At 32.8% G+C, this 20,687-nt stretch overlaps 1 protein-coding gene across 5 annotated transcripts in view; it reads right to left on the bottom strand.

Annotated features, from left to right (window-relative positions):
• LOC128243159 (adenylate cyclase type 2-like) overlaps nucleotides 1-20,687 on the bottom strand; it is a 65,965-nt gene that overhangs the window by 11,248 nt on the left and 34,030 nt on the right. For all 5 annotated transcript variants that reach the window (XM_052960735.1, XM_052960734.1, XM_052960736.1 and 2 more), the window contains 11 exons: nucleotides 19,351-19,500; nucleotides 18,849-18,985; nucleotides 16,757-16,868; nucleotides 13,289-13,416; nucleotides 9,753-9,911; nucleotides 9,029-9,167; nucleotides 8,387-8,533; nucleotides 2,665-2,720; nucleotides 2,030-2,116; nucleotides 1,435-1,605; nucleotides 864-948 (listed from right to left, as the gene is read on the bottom strand). In XM_052960735.1, the coding sequence (XP_052816695.1) occupies nucleotides 864-948; nucleotides 1,435-1,605; nucleotides 2,030-2,116; nucleotides 2,665-2,720; nucleotides 8,387-8,533; nucleotides 9,029-9,167; nucleotides 9,753-9,911; nucleotides 13,289-13,416; nucleotides 16,757-16,868; nucleotides 18,849-18,985; nucleotides 19,351-19,500 (1,371 nt within the window). The remainder of the gene's footprint in view (nucleotides 1-863; nucleotides 949-1,434; nucleotides 1,606-2,029; nucleotides 2,117-2,664; nucleotides 2,721-8,386; nucleotides 8,534-9,028; nucleotides 9,168-9,752; nucleotides 9,912-13,288; nucleotides 13,417-16,756; nucleotides 16,869-18,848; nucleotides 18,986-19,350; nucleotides 19,501-20,687) is intronic.

The following is a 20,687-nucleotide window of genomic DNA, read 5'->3' as shown; positions in this document are numbered from 1 at the left end:
CCAATTAAAGTTATGAAGCAGAAACCATTTTTCTATTTTTAGTAACAGTGACCTTGACCTTGGCCCCACCAGCCCCAATATCGAACTTGACCTGTACCTTCTGATGTTACACCTGTGTACCAAAAATTTTTCAAATCTGTCAAGCCTTTCATGAGTTTTCGTCCGGAAACCGTTTTTCTATTTTTAGTAACAGTGAACCTTGACCTTGGCCCCACCAGCCCCAATATCAAACTTGACCTGTATCTTCTGATGTTACACCTGTGTACCAAAACATTTTCAAATCTGTCTACCCTTTCATGAGTTATCGTCCGGAAACCATGAAAACCGACAGACCGACCGACCGACAGACAGACTGACCGACCGACAGACCGACCAACCGACCGACTGACAAGCTCACTCCTATATACCCCGTCAAACTTTGTTTGTGGGGGTATAATAAATGCTTTCACAATTATAAAAAAACAAACATTTTTGTATTTCAAATAGCAATTTGAGTTTTGTGGAAGTGAACATCATTTTTCAGTATTTAATATTGTTTTCAAATTTCACATAATACAGTGTTTTATGTTCAAAGAACTAAACTATAACATGAGACTTCGTCACTTGACTTTATCAGAATGCACTGTTAAAGGCTGTAATTAGTTGTGTTAGAATACTATGGTATTTAAAAAGAGAAGAGGGGCTTTGTAAAAAAAAAAATAAGCTATGCATGCTTGATTATCCTTTTATATCTTAAAGCAATAAATGTTACTGGTACTCTTATTTAAAATGGTGGAAATATTGATTGATTGCAAAGTTTATATCTACTGGTACATCATTAAAGGTACCCAATGTAGTGATTTAATGTACATTTAGCTACTAACCAAAATCTTGCTTGCAAAGCAAGCTAGAATAAGAACAATGTAGAACACTTCGCCAATCACAAAACACGATATCACTGCGGGGCCTCTGTAATGATAAACAAGCATACTTGTCTTACAACATGACAAAAAAAGATTTAAAAAATCTTAAATAAGTAAGAAATACTCAAACTTAAAAACTGTTTAATTTCCTTGAAAATAATTAATTACCGTGGTACCGTACTTAGAATTAGGAAATAATTTTTTTTATGAAAATAAAGAACAAGACGAAAGCAGTTAACTAATGTTCTTGCAGACAGTGAAACTGCATGTTACAGTGAGCTTTACAATTATGATTTAAAGCTTTTACATCTTATTATCTGGCACCAAATTCCCACACAATCTTACTTTAAAGTCCCTTAAACACAGGATAAAGCTAAGCTCTCTTTTAGAGTTTTTGGTATGAATTTTGTGATTTTCTCATTTTAAATAATTCTGTGACTTTTAAACGCAATTGTCTTTATAATATTCATGATTTATTATTTTTTATTTTGTAAAATCAAGTTGGCTGTTGCTTTTATGTTATCTTGCTTACGTGGGCAGAATAAGTAGCTGTGTAATAGCGAGCACTGTGAAAAGTATTGCCGCACATGCAGCACAGAATCTGAAAGCAGGATCGAGACGTCTGATGTAGTCTGTCTCCACGTCGATATCCTTGAACAGAAGCATGGTCGACTGGAACTCACCGTGACCCGATGACCAGCAACTGTAACATGGGAACAAAACTATGTTATTTTTAAAAGTTTATCGATAGACTTGCAGGGTCATAGCTAGTGTTTCCAACATAATTTAAGCATTTGTTTAACTCATGGATTTAAGTAACATGTTGCATATATTGTCAAAAATTGTTTGAATGTCAAAAAACGGATGGCAAATTTTGGTGCATAATAGCGTGTATTATCTAGGTATGCCCCTGACTGGGGACAATCAAAGAACACGTCTTACTCGTCTTCGATGGTCAACTGACTTTGAACAATACACAATGGATGTCAAACTGATATTTTCATCAATTAATTTATCACTGACCGCGATTTAACAATGATCAATCAGATAGCTCCATACCTTGTGCCACAGGCTGCAGTCTAAGGGGTGAACTAAGATTGTGTGAATAACCCCCATGTAAGCCTTACCTCGTAATTCCAAGATCCTGTGACTTCCTTGCTAGAGTTTTGTTCACTTCTTCATTAAAATGTTTGGTAAGCGACATTGCTTTTTGGCTGAAAATAATAATATAAGTCAGGAATATAATTTACTTTTTATATGGCAAATAATCATAGCAGATAATCAGGTTATAGGTGTGGTTATACGTTCGAACCCCACAGGTGATTCTCTCTGAATGGCCACTCAAAGTGGACAAATTAATCTACTGGATTCTACATGTACCTTAGAAAAGAACTCAATAGTGATCCATTCACATGAGCTTATATAACCTATCTTTACAATCAAGATATAATAAATGAGTATCAACACACTATTTGGTGTGAACAGACTGTTATATAAAAGTGAAAATACATGATGTAATGCATATTATAAATTAATACAAAAAAAATTCCACCCAGCTATGCTTCTTCAGGAATTTGTAAAATACATTTTAACATTTTACTCAATGATATTTAATAACATCATTTTATGATATTTTAAATGATAACCCAGAATTTATTCAAAGCTTTGTGTTTTGTTTCTCATTACTCATACGAGTAATCCACATGGCCTTTGCCTTTGCAACCTTGACCTTGAACAACATATATAGTCCTGAGATATTTACCTTTCATTTTTCGTTGGAGTATTCATTGTAAGTGAGGAGTCAAGAAATGCAAGGCTCTGAAAAAATACAGAAGATAAATACATGTTATCAATTTATACATATTTCTTATTAATAACACATCAGCATATTTGGTCACAAAAAGGAATTTTATGTCAAAAATACTGGAAATTGATAGTGAATGATAACATGCCATAAATTAAGTAATAAAATACCCTCTTAATTCACCATTTCGGACTAGAAAATATTAAAATTTTCTTGAGGGAGTACCAAACACCCCTACTGTGACAACGAACATTTTAAATTTTGGTTTTGAGGGAGGGGCGTAACCCCAACTCAATCATCATTTTCTGGATCAGCCCCTGTTTTGTACAGCATAATATGCATTGAAAATGCAAGATAACCATGTTAAGTTAGTACTAAGATGTTTCGGATGTGACAAACATTTCATTAAGTCTTTTTCAGTTAATAACATGTAAAAAAAGCAAAATATCAACGTTTAAAAAAACGGCAAAAGTTAAAACCGGCACCTTGGTTTGTTATAATAAACATCAATTGAAGGTATCATAAGTAAACTTATGTGATTTTTGGATCTCTGGTGAACCAATATTTTTTTGGAGTATCATTTATAATGTGTGATGTGATGAAAACAGAAAAAAATATATGCTACAATCAAGCTTTTTTACCTTAAAAGAGTGAATTATGCTTAACTGTTGGTCATTACATGCTTGATGAAATATGTGACAAAAAAACACAATCTGCAAGAACTATACCTGATATTTCTTAGAAAATCTGAAATTTCTTTTTAGTAAATCATTGTACATTGTATATATTAATAATTAGTGAGCAATATACCATATTAAATAATACCAAAATAACATTGGGTTCCCATTCATCCAAATTAAGCATTCTTGACAATTGCTCAATGAAATGTCAAGCTTATGTGTACATCTGATACCTTGTAGCAGCGAGTTAATCTTATGACCAAAAAACAAACACAACCAACAAGTTCATTTTCATAAAAATACTTTCAGGGACACTACCCTATGAAAAACTCAATAGATTGGTTACTTCCCTTAGCTACCCAGAGTAAGCGGTACAGGGAATCACAACCATCACCCGAATCACACCATGATGATCAAAATCAATATTATCTTACAGCTGCAGCAGCCAATTGTATAAATATTGGATAAGTTGTTCACAGGTTATCTTTAGGCTAGTTTGCACATTTAAATGATTTGATTGGTTGAAAATAAAAAAATATGAATATTGACCAATCAATAAACATTTTGGCCAACTTTGACCTAACCAAAAATTTAACCAGTTTTATACAATTGGCTGCTATTTTTAGAAGTTGTGGCAGAGGTCTATTCTGCTGGTCAAGGGAGATCACTGTGAAGTTGCATTGCATTTTGCATTGAGAAAAGCATATCTTGTAATTTTATAGGGGACTCTTAGATCAGAAGTTATAAATTACAGCACATTTTAATTTAATTCACACACTTAAAAACATTGGTAATGAATGAACATTAATATTGGTTCGTAAACATTTTGTATTCAGCTATAAATATTGATAGCATTAACAATTCTGTTTATTTGAATGCAAAGCACATGGTAATGTTAGCAAGTGTGTTCTATAATATGTTAAAGCGGAAATAAAGTGATTGTTAAATCTGTTAGTCGAACTTTGCCGAGCAAACTTACATTAATCAGCTGTGAATGTGAACATGTCAAATCATTAAAATATTTCATAAAAGATGAAAAACAGCATTTCATAAACACAAGTTTTCATTCAGCATATAAGAATGCAGATATAGTGTGGAATAACAAAAAAATATTATACCAATTTTCCTACCAACCTTTATCTTTTACTCTTTGTTCATAAGTGGCCCTTACAAATCTTTTTTTTTTTCTTTTTTTTTCCACCAGACTTTTATTTAATTTTCGTGAAATAGAATTTAGAGAACACAAATCAAAACATAACATTATAAATATGCGCTGTTATCGAAATGTTCCCCATGTACAGTACAAACTATAATAACCAAACTACCATATGAAATATTAAAACAAGTTAACAGCCATCATAATTTATGAAATAATTGTAAAAAATACTACCTATTTTAATGAAACCAGTATCAATAACCACCTTTGAGATTTCACTTAATTTAAAGATTAGAATCCACTGTTTTGATTGGACTGCTAAAAATATATAGCCAATGGACTGCTTTAAATCACTGAGGCTGCTAAAAATATCCGGCCAATGGACTGAATTAAATCACGGAGGCTTCTAAAAATATCTGGCCAATGGACTTAATTAAATCATTCAACTAAAATATCTGGCCAATCCCGTACGAAATTTTCAGCAGGAATCCGGCCAGAATTTGGCAGGAAAGTGGCAGGAAAACCATATTTACGCTCGTAATCTGGCAGTAATTTATTTGTGGGCAGGAAAGTTATGTACCTGGACTGGAACTTCATTCATTTACGTACGGAAAATATACAAAATGTTACAAAATTACGGTTGGAAACTGATTCTGGCCGTAATTTCAAACTTAGAAAATTTCTGAAATACTTTTTACTGCTAAAACAGACTAAGTTTTACATGACACACGTAAAGTTCATTTTTCTGGCCGTAAATAGGGACTTCCATTTTTTTCTTAATGACTTTTATGTTTAATGGTGCTTCATCAGAATTTGTCTTTATTTTTATTCTTATTATTAATATTAATATTATTTATTTATTATCATTATTTATTATTATTATTATTATTATTATTATTATTATTATTATTATTATATTTTTTATTATTCATTATTATTATTATTATTATTATTATTAAATTTTTATTTCAGAAGTTTAAGAAAGCAAAAAAGATAAACATACATTCTAGTGTTATTGGTTTATAACCTTATTAATGTTAATTGTTCTTCCTTTCACTATACACTTTTCTAAAGCAAAACATGAACATAAATAATTCAGTTTTGTATTCTTTAGAAATTAGATACCTTTTATCAGTGTGCTCTGTTAGTTTATTGACCAAGCTATTTCTCACAGTACAGGCTGGGCTTATCAGATTATCTAAGGTCAGGCAGAAAATTTCAGTGAGTATGCAGAGAATCAGGGCTCAGTAGCCAATAAGATCAGTGTATTTCAAATGTTCAGGCGGTTTTCTTGATGTAAACATGCAGCCATGGTGATTTAACCTTCAGAAGATTTCTATTGTTTTGCTGGATATAATCAGGATCTCTCATGGTTTGAAGGTAAACCCTTATTTCATAATGTATCTTAAATTATATGTCATTCATTTGATCCTATTTGTTACATTATATGAGTCTTTTAAAAAGTTATGCTATAGATAAGTAAAATAATGCTATTTCCCTTATTGTGAGTTCATAACAAATGGTATTTCAGATTGTATTTGTATAGAAAACATGGTCAGAACTTTTCATTTGTATGTGGAAAACCTGGGAAATGTTTAAATTGAGTGTGTCATAAAGCCATATAAATGTACATGCATGATACATTGCATAAAAAAATATAAAAATTAAAATATATAGATAACTTAAATAACTTTCAACTTAAGAAACTGTAAGTGACAAGTCTGACAGTAAAATTGAGTTTTAATTATGTTTTTCTGTATATGTATGTTATTCTTTGTTAAAATGCTTGTAGATGGCTTTAATATTCAATGGTGAGGGAGAAAACAAGATCTGAAAGTAACAGTTGGAGCATATAAAGCTGACCTTACCCTCAAAAAAGGTTTGTGGAGGATTGTATTTTAATTCAGAAATAAGTAGATCTATATAGAAATCATGCTGATTTTATAGTCATATAGTTTTAAAGCAGTATTGTTACTCATGTAAAAAACAACAAAAACACATTTGTGATGAGTAACATCTTTATGTAGCGGGTAATTAAAATAGAGGCTATGTTGATTGAATGTTTGCATTTGTGTTTTGTTGCACGTTTCTAGCCATTGCCCAGATCCATAAAACAGGGTTTGACTGCTGGGCATGTCCTTGTCAACATATCCACCAATCTGTATAAGTCCTGGTGGCTGTGTGGACAAGCCTGCTGTTTTCTAATAATTTCTTGACTTAAACGGCATTGGTTCGAACTCCACATTAACCAAAATCTTTTTTGTACTTTAACTGTATTTTTGTCTGCAATTTTGATATGATAGAGTAAAATAATGATAAATAAGTGTTTTCAGATGCATTACCGGGAAAACTTATTTTTGGTCCAAAATCATGAGCGAGTCACTTTAAGCTGTGAGGATGATAAAGTGTGCTTGAGAATGTATAAATGGATTAAAAATGATGCATTTTGATACTAGTGATAAAATAATTTTACATGATATTAAATTTTACTGCAGATTGTGTGACGTCATACAGTTGCTGGACAGAATACATTTGGATCTAGACTGGAAAAAAAGGCATCATCAATCCAGCAAGTTGAGTCTGTGTTAAAAAAGTGAAAATAACAATTGACATAAAACTCACAGACGATTCCAAAAACACTATAACTTTTATTTTCAAATAAGTCTTTGTTAGGACTTAGTGTCTCTTTATTTCATGATAAATTTATATTGCAGATTATATCATTATAATCAGTGTATTGATTTTAAAATCAGAAAAAAATAAATTCATGGAAATGTTAATAAAGTATATAATATAATAAATAATATGAAAGAAAATTATATTATTTGATTTAGACAAGAGTTGGAAAAGTTAAAGCAGGCATGTAGTGAGAAGCAATGAATTGAGTTCTAGAAATGTTGTAAATTCCAGTTACAGTAAATATTACGTGCCATTTTACGGTCAGATTTTTGAAAAATTCCTGTACCAAAATTCCGGTTAATTTAAATATTACGTCCACTTTTACGGTCAGATTCCGTCCGTTTAGCACACGTAAATTCTATCTTAATTTTACGTACGGAAATATTTACGCACAGAATTTTATAAAAATTCCTGTTCCGAAATTCCGGGTAATTTAAATATTACGTGCCATTTTACGGTCAGATTTTTGAAAAATTCCTGTTTCAAAATTCCGGTTAATTTAAATATTACGTCCACTTTTACGGTCAGATTCCGTCTGTTTAGCACACGTAAATCGTTCTTTATTTTACTTAATTCTGGGCGTAATTTCCATGATTCCGTACGTAAAAATTAAAGTTTTACGTATGTTTTACGGTTGGAAAATTTCGTACAGGATGGACTACATTTAATCACTGAGGCTGCTAAAAATATCTGGCCAATATACTAAATTAAATCACCGAGGAATGTCTGGAGGACAAGGATAAGAATAACATTGAATACCGCCCCAGCCGTCGTATTCATAAAGCTTCTTAGTGAATAAATGCCCTCTATTTTCCATCATATTTATTCACATGCCTTTATTATTTGGACCTGTTTCTTGCTTAATCTCAGATTTTTGGTGTAAAAATATTGTTAGTTAGCTTTAAATTTAACTTTTTCACTGAGTTGAAAATTTTCACGTAGATGCTTTATTAGAATACAGCCCCTTTACGAATATGTCATGAGTTATAGCCTAGGTATAATAAAATCAATATACTTCGATACTTAGTGAAATATAGGAAAACATCCACTAAAATACAACAATGAAAGAATTCTACAATGAAAACTTCAGGGACAAGCCAAAAACAAGATTTTTATGCAAAATATATCAAATAAATGTAACTCTATGGGGGTGTTAACCACTTACAGTGACACTGAGCAGTTTTGTAGCCATGTTGCTGACTTGCAGGTTGGAGAATGGCTTGTCAATGCCCCAGCTCTCCAGATACTGTGACACCCTGACAGATGCACGCGTACTGCTGTTAAACCGGTTCCTGATTGGTTTGCCTCCCAGCTGTAATAAAGAATAAATTGAATTGAAAACTTATGTTTAATTTGACTATTTAAGATTTATACAAATATGTAAAGTATGATTGTTTTGAAATAACTTATGTCTTTTTCAAATAATATATTTAACTTATAAATTTCTTATGAATTCCAGCATTGAGCTGTTATTCATTTTTGAAATATTATTAAACTGCACTCTACAAATATAATGTGTTTATAAATCACTTGCATCTGATTGACCATGCCTCAAAATAGTCAGTAAAGCGATCGTTAAAAAATAGCTTCTTTTGAAAATATTACTAGCATGTTTAATATGTTCTATTTTCATGTTGTAAAAATATAATTATACAAACTGATGTATAAATGTGCATTGAGTTGAGTCAAATACATATAAATGTGTGATGCAATGGAAACAGACACAAGGATAATTTTCATCACGACTACTTTCTTAATAAACTGTATCCAACTGTTCTGAGAGTATTGGACCTCGGCCAGTACGTACTGTTTTCTGTTCAGGCACTATGAGGTACGTCGGGATGTTCCGCTCCAGGAGAAGACTGTCTCGTTTCCCGCCATTTCCCGGCTCCACCCGATACTTTCCGCCCAGGTAACCCAGGGTCGCCTCTGACACATGGACACGCCTGAAATTGACAAACACCACCGGGTTTTTATATCAAACTAAGAAACTGAATGGAACCTTTGGTACTACGGGTTTTAAATGATCTCAGTCAAACAAAACACAATGGCAATAACAGTTTGCACTGAAGAAGTGAAACCAAATACAAACTCATTAATTGATGCTTCGCAGGAGTATGAGCCTGTGTCTTCAGTAGTTAATTCCATGTGATTGGATTAAAAATAAAAAGTGGATGACTGAGTATCTCTCACTTCACTCAATTAAGGGGGAAACCTAAACATCATTTTAAAAAAAGCCAGAGTTATGGGCCTTCCTGCACAATTATACATTAATGTCACTGGAAACATGTGTACTAAGTATCATGCACTTTTCTTGAAAGGTTTTGCCTTTCAGGTTGAAACTATTGAATAATTATGCCATGCATAAAATTGCCACACCTCAAGACACCGACAATATCTTGACCTTTTTGTTTGAAAAACTACATGACATTAAGACGTCATCCAAAGAGTGACTGTGCAGTAAACGTTTGAACATTTTGTCATCCATAGAAAGAAAGACTTCATGTACAAGCTTTATTTAAAATTCATACCCAGGGACGCCACCTGATTCCATGTGGTTGGCAATGGTAACATCATCAGACCAGACATCAAACTGCCATTTCTTGAGTCCAAGAACTCCGCATAAAACTGTGCCTGAGTGTACACCGATACGCATATCTACCTCAACACATGTAGCTTCCCGAACATTGCTGGAAATATAGTAAACAGAAAGCTTTAGACAATAAATTTATATAAATTTATTTTATCTTCAAGTTGGTTGTGAAGAAAGCTCTAAGCTGGATAGGTACAATTGATTACGATTGAGTAACACATTGTACAAAACCAAGTTATAATAGATTGCAATAGAGCTGACACAATTGATAACAATGGAGTTTTATCACATGCTTTCAGGTGGTTTACAGAAATTTATCAGTGAAATAAAAACGATTTTTCACTGTTTCAAATAGTGAAATAACATTTTGATATTTTTCCCTGTCCAGCTCACAGGGCTGCAACACAAATTCAACAATTTCATTTCCGAAATGACATTACGTTTGCATACAATTCTGCACGCTTTCTAAAAAAGCTACAATAAACTGTCAATTATACTTTTTAGCATATAAAATTATAATAAAAATAAAAATTGTTTGTGTCAGTGTTAGATCGCAATATATTTCACCTCGTGAACACCAAAAGTAAATATAGCTTATCTTACTATTATGATCTTACACTTTAAAACAAACAATTATCCTCGACATACATCATATAAAACTGTGTTACAGTAGTTTACAATAGAGTTGCCACAATTGAATTAGACAGCAATGAAGTAAAACATCGAACAAACCCTCTTACATTTGTGGTGGAAAATATACAAAAACAAGTGAATTCATATTATATTTGTACTACATTGTGACAATTTTGTGGCACAATTACAAACTGAAGATCACAAATGCCTATATAAAGACCCTGCCTCTGAAAATGCCAGATGAGTCGGAGAGAACTTACTAGGACTGCCTCATGAGTTGGAAAAATAATTTAGAACATTTATAGCGAGGCCAATCAGAGCAAAGTATTTCATGCACTCTGTTTTTGAAATTTGTGTACTTTACTGAATTTATTCAAATCTTAAGCCATAAAATCATACCCTCATTCAATGATACTGTAACATGGTTTTTAGTTCATGATGTATAAGAGTTCAAAGTTGCTCCCTTGGAAAAAAGATGTTTCATTTGTATAAAAGGATGAGTTATATAATGATACCTTTTGAGGACATATTAATATATAATGCCAAGATCTTCCTCAATCATGCAGAAGCTTTTATCTTGTGCAAATGATATGCAACATTCCACAGGGACGTTATCACACGAGGACTAGTGTAGAAGACTACTCTTTAAAGGGACACAATACAAGTTGGTGCAATTTTTATTTATTTTTTATTTCAATGCATTTTCATGTTTACTCATTTTACTTTAATGATTAAAACCAAAAAAGCACATGAATTGTGTACAGATATGAAATATTACCCTTTCTTGCATACTGGATGTTTGTTTCAGGTCATGTGACCTGAGTGCTGGAAATACCCATCTTACATAGCCCATGTAAGATGAGTCACGCGCAACAATGCGCCACTTCTTATTTCTTTAATTGTATGGTTTATGAAAAGTATATTATGCCATTTCAATAAAACCCAATTAAATACATAAGTATGCAAGACTTTTAATTAAAATTGAAAATAAATAATCGTAAAAACTTGATATTTAGAGGAAATTTTTTACGTCAATAGTTTAAACTACTTGCCGTCAGTACAAAGTGCACACGCTTTTTGGTGAAATTCACAAAAGTACGTTTTCTACATCAATTTTCCCACAAATTGATAATTTTAGATATGCAAAATATAATATCAATCATGTTTTTCCGGTCCGGATCGAAAAGCTGACCCTGGGGCATGCATCGTGGCCGGTAACTTGGCAAGCCTCGTTACCATCTTACGCACGTGCCCTCGGTTCAGATTTTTCTATCCGTACTAGAAGCACATGATAGATACTTAGGTGTGTTTTTTAATAAATAGCTACGTAGCCACAAATTCCCCTGTTAAAAAAGCACAAAAATATTGCTCATATTTTTATATGTACCTTAATCATTTGACTTTTTTGGTTTGATAAATTAAAGTCAAATGAGTTAAACGTGACAAATCATTAAAATTAGAACTTTTTTTTTGCATCAACTTGTATAATGTGCCTTTAATGGCTAAATTTCGATGCAACACAAGAATGGGAAGATATCTGTATGATGCGAAAATATAAATGATATATTCATCTGTAAGAAATAAATCACTATTTCGTAATGCATCCATGTCTCATTAGTACATCGTTAGGGCTATAAAATATCTCCGTAACTATTGAGAATTCATAGTTATGTCAGGAAAAGAGTGATTGGCAGACTATTTTGGCCTTAAATTAATAGCTGAATATAGCGTTTCATATTGCCATAATGATGAATGACAAAATAACCTTGCAACATGCTTTTAAAAAAGAGCTAATTGTAAGCTTTCTTCCTCTTTTTTTTTCTCCCAGGAAAAACAAATTACATTTTGCATAATATAACTAACTTCATGTACTTTTTGATTCAATAAGCTATAAATATTTGATAGTTCAGTGTCACGCAAACAGATTTCCATGTTTAAACTACCGGTATCAGGGGAAATAGGAGAAATGTTTAAACATGTTTTTTCAACATAAAATATCATCAAATTAATTACGCTCCAAACGTCACCAATGCCATGCTGTAATTGAATCCATTAGTGACTTTGCCGATGTATGATTTATGTAAATATGTGCAAAAGTAAACTGTTTTCTATTTCAGGAGAAATTCTGACTTCTGAGAGTAAATTTCAATTATTATATTACTCAGAGATCTAAAGGTTGTGTGTGTTTTCAATTACATATCTGACCAAAATAAGGAAACAATATATGATTCAATTTATAGAAGAGTCAGGCAGTTCATCATGAAAAAAGTCAGCGTTTTTTTATGATTAATTGTTTAACGCAAATAGATTTTGTTAACATTGCTTTAAAGGCCAATGGCATATCGTAAATGCTCTATTAAACATGCATGCACTAAAAGTGGCATCTGGGATTTCTTTGAGGGTCTCTCTTCCAATTCTTCTAAACAATGCTTACCTTAAATCTAAAAACAAAAAAATGTAATATGATTCACTGAAAAACATCCCATCTGTGCCATTATAGAGCAACTGCTCAGGCTGCTCAGACAGACATGTGCCTGACACTTTAAATAGGACATTTACAGTATGCCAGGTTATGCTCCTGCTTAAAATCTATGATATAACTTATGTCTTGCACACTGACATTTCACAAATTTCACATTGATCAATGACTGAGAAATTACTAAATTTCAGTCATTCTGATGTAAGAAAGAAACATTGAACATTGATACTTAAATAATGCATAACATTACTCAGACTGTTTAAACTCAAGTTATAAACATACATTGTAGCCTGAAAATAAACAATTTGATTGCACTAATTTTGACCCCTGTCAGAAAACATGTGATTGGTGACTGACGATACCTTATAGCCTCGATCATACGGAGACCCATGTTTACGCAGTTCAGGGCATGTTTCTCGGTCCCCGTCGGCAGCCCGGACACACAGTAGTAGCAGTCACCGAGGATCTTGATACGCATGCAGTTGTTTTTCTGAAAATCAACACAAAATCATTGGCTACATAGAAAGACTTTTCTGGTCAAATATTCAACTTTTGGTGTCATTACAATTGGAGATCCAGATAAATGCCTGACTGTGTTTTGAGTCAAAATATAGCATTCTTGGACCTATTTAACTTAGATTTCATTGTGGTTTTGCATCTTTTTCTGTACGACAGCTCATGCACTTAACATTAACATCTCATTTTTTTGTCTCAGAATCAGCTGATTTTGGCATTTTTGCATTCAATTCAGTCATATAAAACAACTCACTAAAAGAACAGATCTGAAATGTTTGGAAAACTGCCAAAAATTTCATTTTTCTTAAAGCGTTAGTAAAACTTTCCATAAATCATCAATTTTCAAACGTTAATATGAAAAACTGTGATCAGCTTTTTTATCAGCAGTCTTGTATCACTGGTTTCCAGACAATTACACAAAATATGGCTCATTCCGAGACAACAAAAAATAAAAATTGTCATAATGGTCAATCTGTGAGAGTGCAGCTTTAATTCAATTTGAAGCAAAGTGATTAACAGAGATGATTCATGAGTTCACATTTGAGCCACAGCTTTGATCCCATACATACAATCATACAAAACATCATGCAATATCCAAATATGGATAAGTAGCATTTTACGCCGACATGAATCACCATCTGCTTATATAATAAAAAATACAGCTCTACCAATAACAATGATGACTAACCACACATTGTTGCCCTTTTATTCTGATATTGTGTTTGTTTCCCTTAAAACCCTCATACTGTATAAGTGCCTTTAGTTTTTGCACGAATTGAATGATGACTGTGTTTCAAGCAATTATATAATTATATAAGCCAGTTGAAAAAAAGTTGTTTTTTTAATTATATCACTGGTGATCCTCAATGATCACAATTTTTCAATATGAGGGTCAGAGTGGTCAAGTGGTATTGGTGTCCACCTGTCACTCTAGAGGTTATGCACTTAAGTCAATTGTAACCACGGCCCCCTAAGGTCGGAGGGGAAAACCAGGGATAGGCGGGGAAATGTTTTGTTTTTTTTCACTTTCCAGGTAGCACTGCAGTGACGGCTGAATGCGATGGTTTTGTCTTCGACCAAATATAGCAATGAATGAGCCTTACCTAGGGTCCCTGGGGGGGGGGGGGGGGCTGGGGCATTTGGCGGGGATTTTACATTTGATTTAAAGCTTGAATATAATTATTCAATCTACCCTCAGTTTCTTACCACAGAGATAAAGGCCCCACAATACAAGTTGAGCTCGAGTTGAGCTCATTTGACTTCAATGATCAAAACTAAAAAAAATTAAAGTACAGCTAAAGCAATATTAAAGTAAAACATTATAATGCATAAAAATAAATTCTTATTTCTTTTGCATCAATGTATATAGTGTACCTTTAACTTTAATAATACAGACTATTACCCAAAAAAAGCTTAGGATATCAAACGCTTAAAAATATAATTAAAGGGCCCTAATCAAGAAAACAATAAAGTTTTTAACTTATTTTTTAATGATGTATAAGGTTTTAATTAAATTAATTGATAATGACATATCATTATCTTTAGTGGTTTAAAATCAGTATATTAATGTCACTCTCTGCTTTGATGTTTCTTATCGCTTTAAAGGTGATTTATTTCATGAATTTACAACCTAAATGTTAATAATCACGCAAATAATTAAGTAATACTTACTAAACTTGCCGCCCAAGTTATTGAAATTATGCACCAGCGCTTCTACATGAGTATACAATTTCAATACCAAGGGTGCTGCGTGATATAACAGTTTTGTACCATGTTGTCGAGGACGACCTAACGTGCAGTATAAGTAAATAAGTATTTTATCTGCCCACTAGTTAATAAAACCGTGAAGCTCTGCCTTGTTACTGTACCGATATGGGTCTTAATGTATGGACAATAAAAACCAAAATACTCTCAATCATGGTGGAATATTATTTCATCAGCTTTATTTTGAAAGCTTCATAATTATGATAAGGCAAAAAAAATTGTTTGGTTAGGGTTACATCCTTTTCAAAAACAGGTAGGGTATGTTAAGGCTTTTTTCATTATTTTTTTAGTAGGCTTTCACATAATAACGATATTGTCATCATTGGAGAACTGTGGTAGAGTAATCTTCTGTATAAAGCTTTAAAAGTTTTAAACTACACAAAAAATTATGTAAAACCCAAACATTTTTTTTTAAACAACTCACTATAAAAACGGTAGGGTCGGCACCTATTTCGTAGGTAGGGTCAGGTAACCCGAACCAAATGTTTTCTAGCTTTAGGCCAAACTATCATTTAGATAGTGAAACATGATCTAAAGTGTATACATATCCTGTCAATAGCTGTATCCTATATCCTCTGAACTTCTGTTAGTTCATTTGTGAAGTATGTAAGTTAATTCAATAATTCAATTTCAAACAATAGGTCATTAGGAGACTGGGTGCAATTAGTGATGTAAAATATTGAATTATTAATAATTTTCCTTGCACATGTTATTGTTTTGTAATTTTAATGACCATTTGTTCGATGATGATATATGCTTGTGTGATTTAGATTATTTCATTAATCATAACATTTACCATGTTAAATAAATGCAGGTATTTGAATCATAGTTTTACAGCTCCACAAACATCACCCACTTCCCCAAACCCCACACACTACTCCACCCACACAACAACAAAAAACCCATCAGGAAATGAAAAAAAATATTCAGCAAACACTACTTTTTACCATCAAACAACATGCTATTTTATGTCTGAAACAACTTCTGAAGACTGAAACATTTACATAAAATGAATACTTTGCGGGAAATGTCCGTTATCTTACACTCAAAGGGTAAATAAGGAAATAAAGGTTTTGCCTTCACCCGCAACTTATTTTCACAAAATGTAAAGAAAAAATTTATTATTTCACATACATACTATTTCTGAGAGGCTTCCCAGAGGGTTTTGGTCTGAATTCCAGGGGATTTTGATATTACACCAGGGTATTTTTATGCAGCAAAATTTAGCGCAATATCTACATATTATGTACATTTATGATTTAAGAATAAATACAGAAACACATTCATATTACAATAATTTTTGGACTTAGTCATCATGGTTCTTCATGGAAATTCACACTCAAACTATTAAGGATGCGTTCCACTGTCAACCTTGAGCTAGTTTTCAAAAAAAAAAATGATATAATAATAATAACCCCCGCCGGGCAATATGGCATGTAAGATTTCATTAATTTTGCTGGCTCCATCATTTTTCGGCAAAATATAAAAATGAATCGATTTGGCCTTGTGACCCATATAAAATAACAGAAATCTACAAACACTATCCTTACATCAGCAAGTTGGTCAAATCTGCCAAAGAGTTCATTCAACATCTTCACGAGTTCCGGGGCCGTGCACTCTGCAGCGAGCGGTGTAAAGTTTACAATGTCTGCATACAAGATACTGAAAAATAAAACATAATATTTGTTTTCATATGGTGCATTTTGGTTCTACCTCTCTTTTTGAAAACTCCCTTCTTATCTGTTAATGTTTGTGAGTTTCGTTAGTTACCGTGCCAGACAAGTGGGTTTTTCTCTGGGTACTTCGGTTTCCCCCACAACACATGACTCCACTCTCAGGCAAAATCGGGCCAACGAGAGTGACATAGTATAAGTTAACATAACTCTCTTCACAATGGTTGTAACATATATATAATGTTTAATGTTCAATGAACTGTGACATGAAAACCATGATATATTGCAATTTCTTTTTATCAAAGGTCTGGTTGTTCAGAACTTTGATAAAATTAGCAACGTGGTGAACGACATCATCGTTAACTTTCAAACGTGAACTTAAATTTGCTGACGTGCTAATAAATTTAAATAAAACAAGTTCAAGTGAAACAGTTGTCTCAAATCTTGTTAGGAACACTGCAGATCACAAGAGTATCCTTCAAATCCTGGAACAGTCAATAATTGAAAGTTAACAACGATGTGGTTAACAACGATGTGGTTAACAACGATGTGGTTAACAACGATGTGGTTAACAACGATGTGGTTAACAACGATGTGGTTAACAACGATGTGGTTAACAACGATGTGGTTAACAACGATGTGGTTAAAAACGATGTGGTTAAAAACGATGTGGTTAACAACGTTGTTATCTTTAACAAAGTTCTGAACAATCGGCCCAAGAAATGCAAAAGCAATTAAATAAGGCAATATTGTTCTAAGAAAGATGCAATATGTTTGTGTGTACATGTGCATTTCTAAAGGTAACAACAAATCTTAACACAATTATTCCGGACACTTAGGGGACCAAAACTGCATCGTTTAAAAGTGTCATTTTGGCAAAAATGTATTGCATTTTACTTTTCCAAGCAAATTTTTACTATTCAATGTCTTGTCTGGTTGATCAAATTATGACATTTCCTGGTTTTCACAACTTTCACCTGATTTAAAACAAAATTTAAGTCGTCTTCATTCCTACAAGCATGCAAAATTTCCAAATTTGGTGAAAACTTAAAATGTGTACAAAAATGTGCAGAACTGCACCATTTGATGCTTAAAATGCCATTTGAGTCCAGGTTTAGTTAAAAACCTTGAAGATTGGCATTTTTGGCCAAAATGCCATGTAAGACGCACAGGTGTTTGGATGACAGGCAGTGAAACTGGAAAACTTAATACAGACTATCAGATTGAGCTAATTTTGGGTGTATTTATGTAGGACTAATGAGGCGTTTTTCATAAAAAATACAGGGACGGTTTTACTAAAGGTATGTTATAACTAAATGCTAAGTACCAGGATGTGGTCCAGGATGCCCTCTCTATATTTAAGATTGAGAATGTTACTTCAGATTGATATTTTGTTTACGGTAAGTCTGAGTGATACAGCTGTGAATTATTTAAATTCAGTCCAATACCTGCACTCCTTAAATCAATAATATCTCACAAGATAAAAAAGGTTTTGCTGGACCAGAACTTGGCTGTCGTGCAGTTTGATGCAACATGGATTCCTTGAATAAATAACGGTGCTTAATTTCAAAGTGAGTGAATTTTTCAAATGATAAATGCTAGATACCTATTGTTTAAATCAATTGGGTTTAAACTGAATTTAAAGGAAATGCATGGTTGTCAATTATAAGTGAAACGCTAGAAATAGCAGTTTTTTCCAATCTGAAGTGTTTGCATTGCAATGTATAGAGAAATTAATCCTTGTCATCGCTGAATCTGGTAATAGACACTGTATCACAGGAAGGAAGAATAAATTAGTCAAATTAATGCAAGAAATCTTTTGAGGTCATGGAACGAAGATATATTTTGGATTTTGCTCGTCAATGTTAAAAGTAAGGTATTCCTCCATTGAAGTCAAAATGAATGTCAGATAAGAAAGAGTAATCATCAGCGCAATGTGACCTACATTGTAGTCCCGAATGCTCCTTACCTGACATTACTGTGGTGTTTGACATAGAGGTCATGGAAGGGGGTTATTTTTGGAACCTTACTCATCATCTTACGGGTTAGGTCTTCCTTCATGGACTCCATCAGGTCCTTCGGAATACAACTTGTCAACAGCTCCTCCTTAAGAGATATGAAGATACACAGATTAAGAGAGGTGTTTTCATATGTTGTTGACAAGATTTATAATTATTTAATCATCATAAATTTACCTTGATGAATCCACATTCATCCAAAAATCATATTAGTGACTTATATGGTTTTGGATAAGAATGCAGTCCTAATGGTTCTATATTGTAAAATATACGATGCTTTCAATAGTCATTTTCAAACAGGCTTTGGTTATATATATATATATATATATATATATATCTTAGTATGTTTTATAATTTTTAAGGGACAAGTTACTAAACATTCAAGGAAATGGCCCCTACAAAAAATCTTTGAAAATAGACCTTGCAAATTCAAACTCCAACTCATCCTTTCACCTGTTCTTTTTTCTCCTGTTCAAGCTCTACCATAGACTTGATGGACTTGCGGGCCTCCAAAAATGTGTGCCTATGGCTGATGTCTGTTAGGTATTTGTGGTAAAAACCCAGCATGTTCGCACATCCCAGCAGCAAACCGTTACATGCCAACTGAAATTGCAACACATACCGTTCTACAATATATGAATATGTGGGCCTCAAAAGAAGGTGTGCCATTTGGCTGGTAAAAAACCAACATGTTTGCTCATATACAGCAGCAGACTAAATCAGTTACACGCAAACTAAAAATTTAGACACATAGCAGTTCACTTCTCACTGACATTATGAAAATAGCACATTATATTTCATATAACATCAAAATGATGGAACACCTTTCCCTGTTTAAACATATCAATGGCCAGTTCTGTCAACGAGACGTTGATGAATGGTAACACGAAGAAGCTTTTTAACTTATGGAATTCCCATCAATAACTATAAATTATAGGAACTTTGTCAATGCCCTATTAATGGTTCAAAATGATACAGTGGCATGATAGGCATTCGATCACTCTTCTTAAAGGCAACTATCCCTTAGATGGAGTTATTTCTATACATATTGAAACAGTGTATACATTCCACGCTCATAATTGAGGCACTGATACAATCTATTTATAGATATTAATGTTTAAAATTTGTTGACATAAAAGTTTAATAAAATATATCAGGATAAATAAATTATGATTGAGGGCTTAAACTTATGAGGGACTCTTTCCTTGTAAAAAGATGGATCTTTACCTTTAAGAATAAAACAATACTATTGATTTACATTCTCTGAGGGGTACTTAAGCAAGTATTTAATGGTTATTCTAATTGAGTCTTTTATAGATAGTTCTGTGACTCAGATGGTTACAAATAAAACGATGAACTAAACGCTTGAAAAGCTCATAATAAAATATACGGTATATGAATGTACCAAAATGACCCAAAGTTCCGATGGCTATATTTTTCAATTTTCATCACGGAAATAAGGCGTTTTATTGGAAGAAATTAAAACACATAAGAAAAAAAACTTTCGTAACCTTCCAAACCCCTCAAAATAAAGATTTTGCACTATCAGATGCCTGAAGGCCATAACCATACTTGGACTTTTTTCCATCAAAAAACAGATATGTGAATCATTAAAGGATCGTAAGCTGCAAACACCATCACTGACATCCACTGTGTTGCTCACTTTTACCATATTGTGAATATAGCCTGCATGGCCTTGCTGATTTTGACTCAAATAAGGAACTCCCATTTTCTCATTAAGACAGGAAAGTTAAAGAATGTGATAAAAAGAATTACACTCTCCAATATAA

This window comes from Mya arenaria, chromosome 8 (genome assembly GCF_026914265.1).
Source record: "Mya arenaria isolate MELC-2E11 chromosome 8, ASM2691426v1".
Classification (NCBI taxonomy): domain Eukaryota; kingdom Metazoa; phylum Mollusca; class Bivalvia; order Myida; family Myidae; genus Mya; species Mya arenaria.
This window is presented reverse-complemented; position numbering and strand designations above follow the sequence as displayed.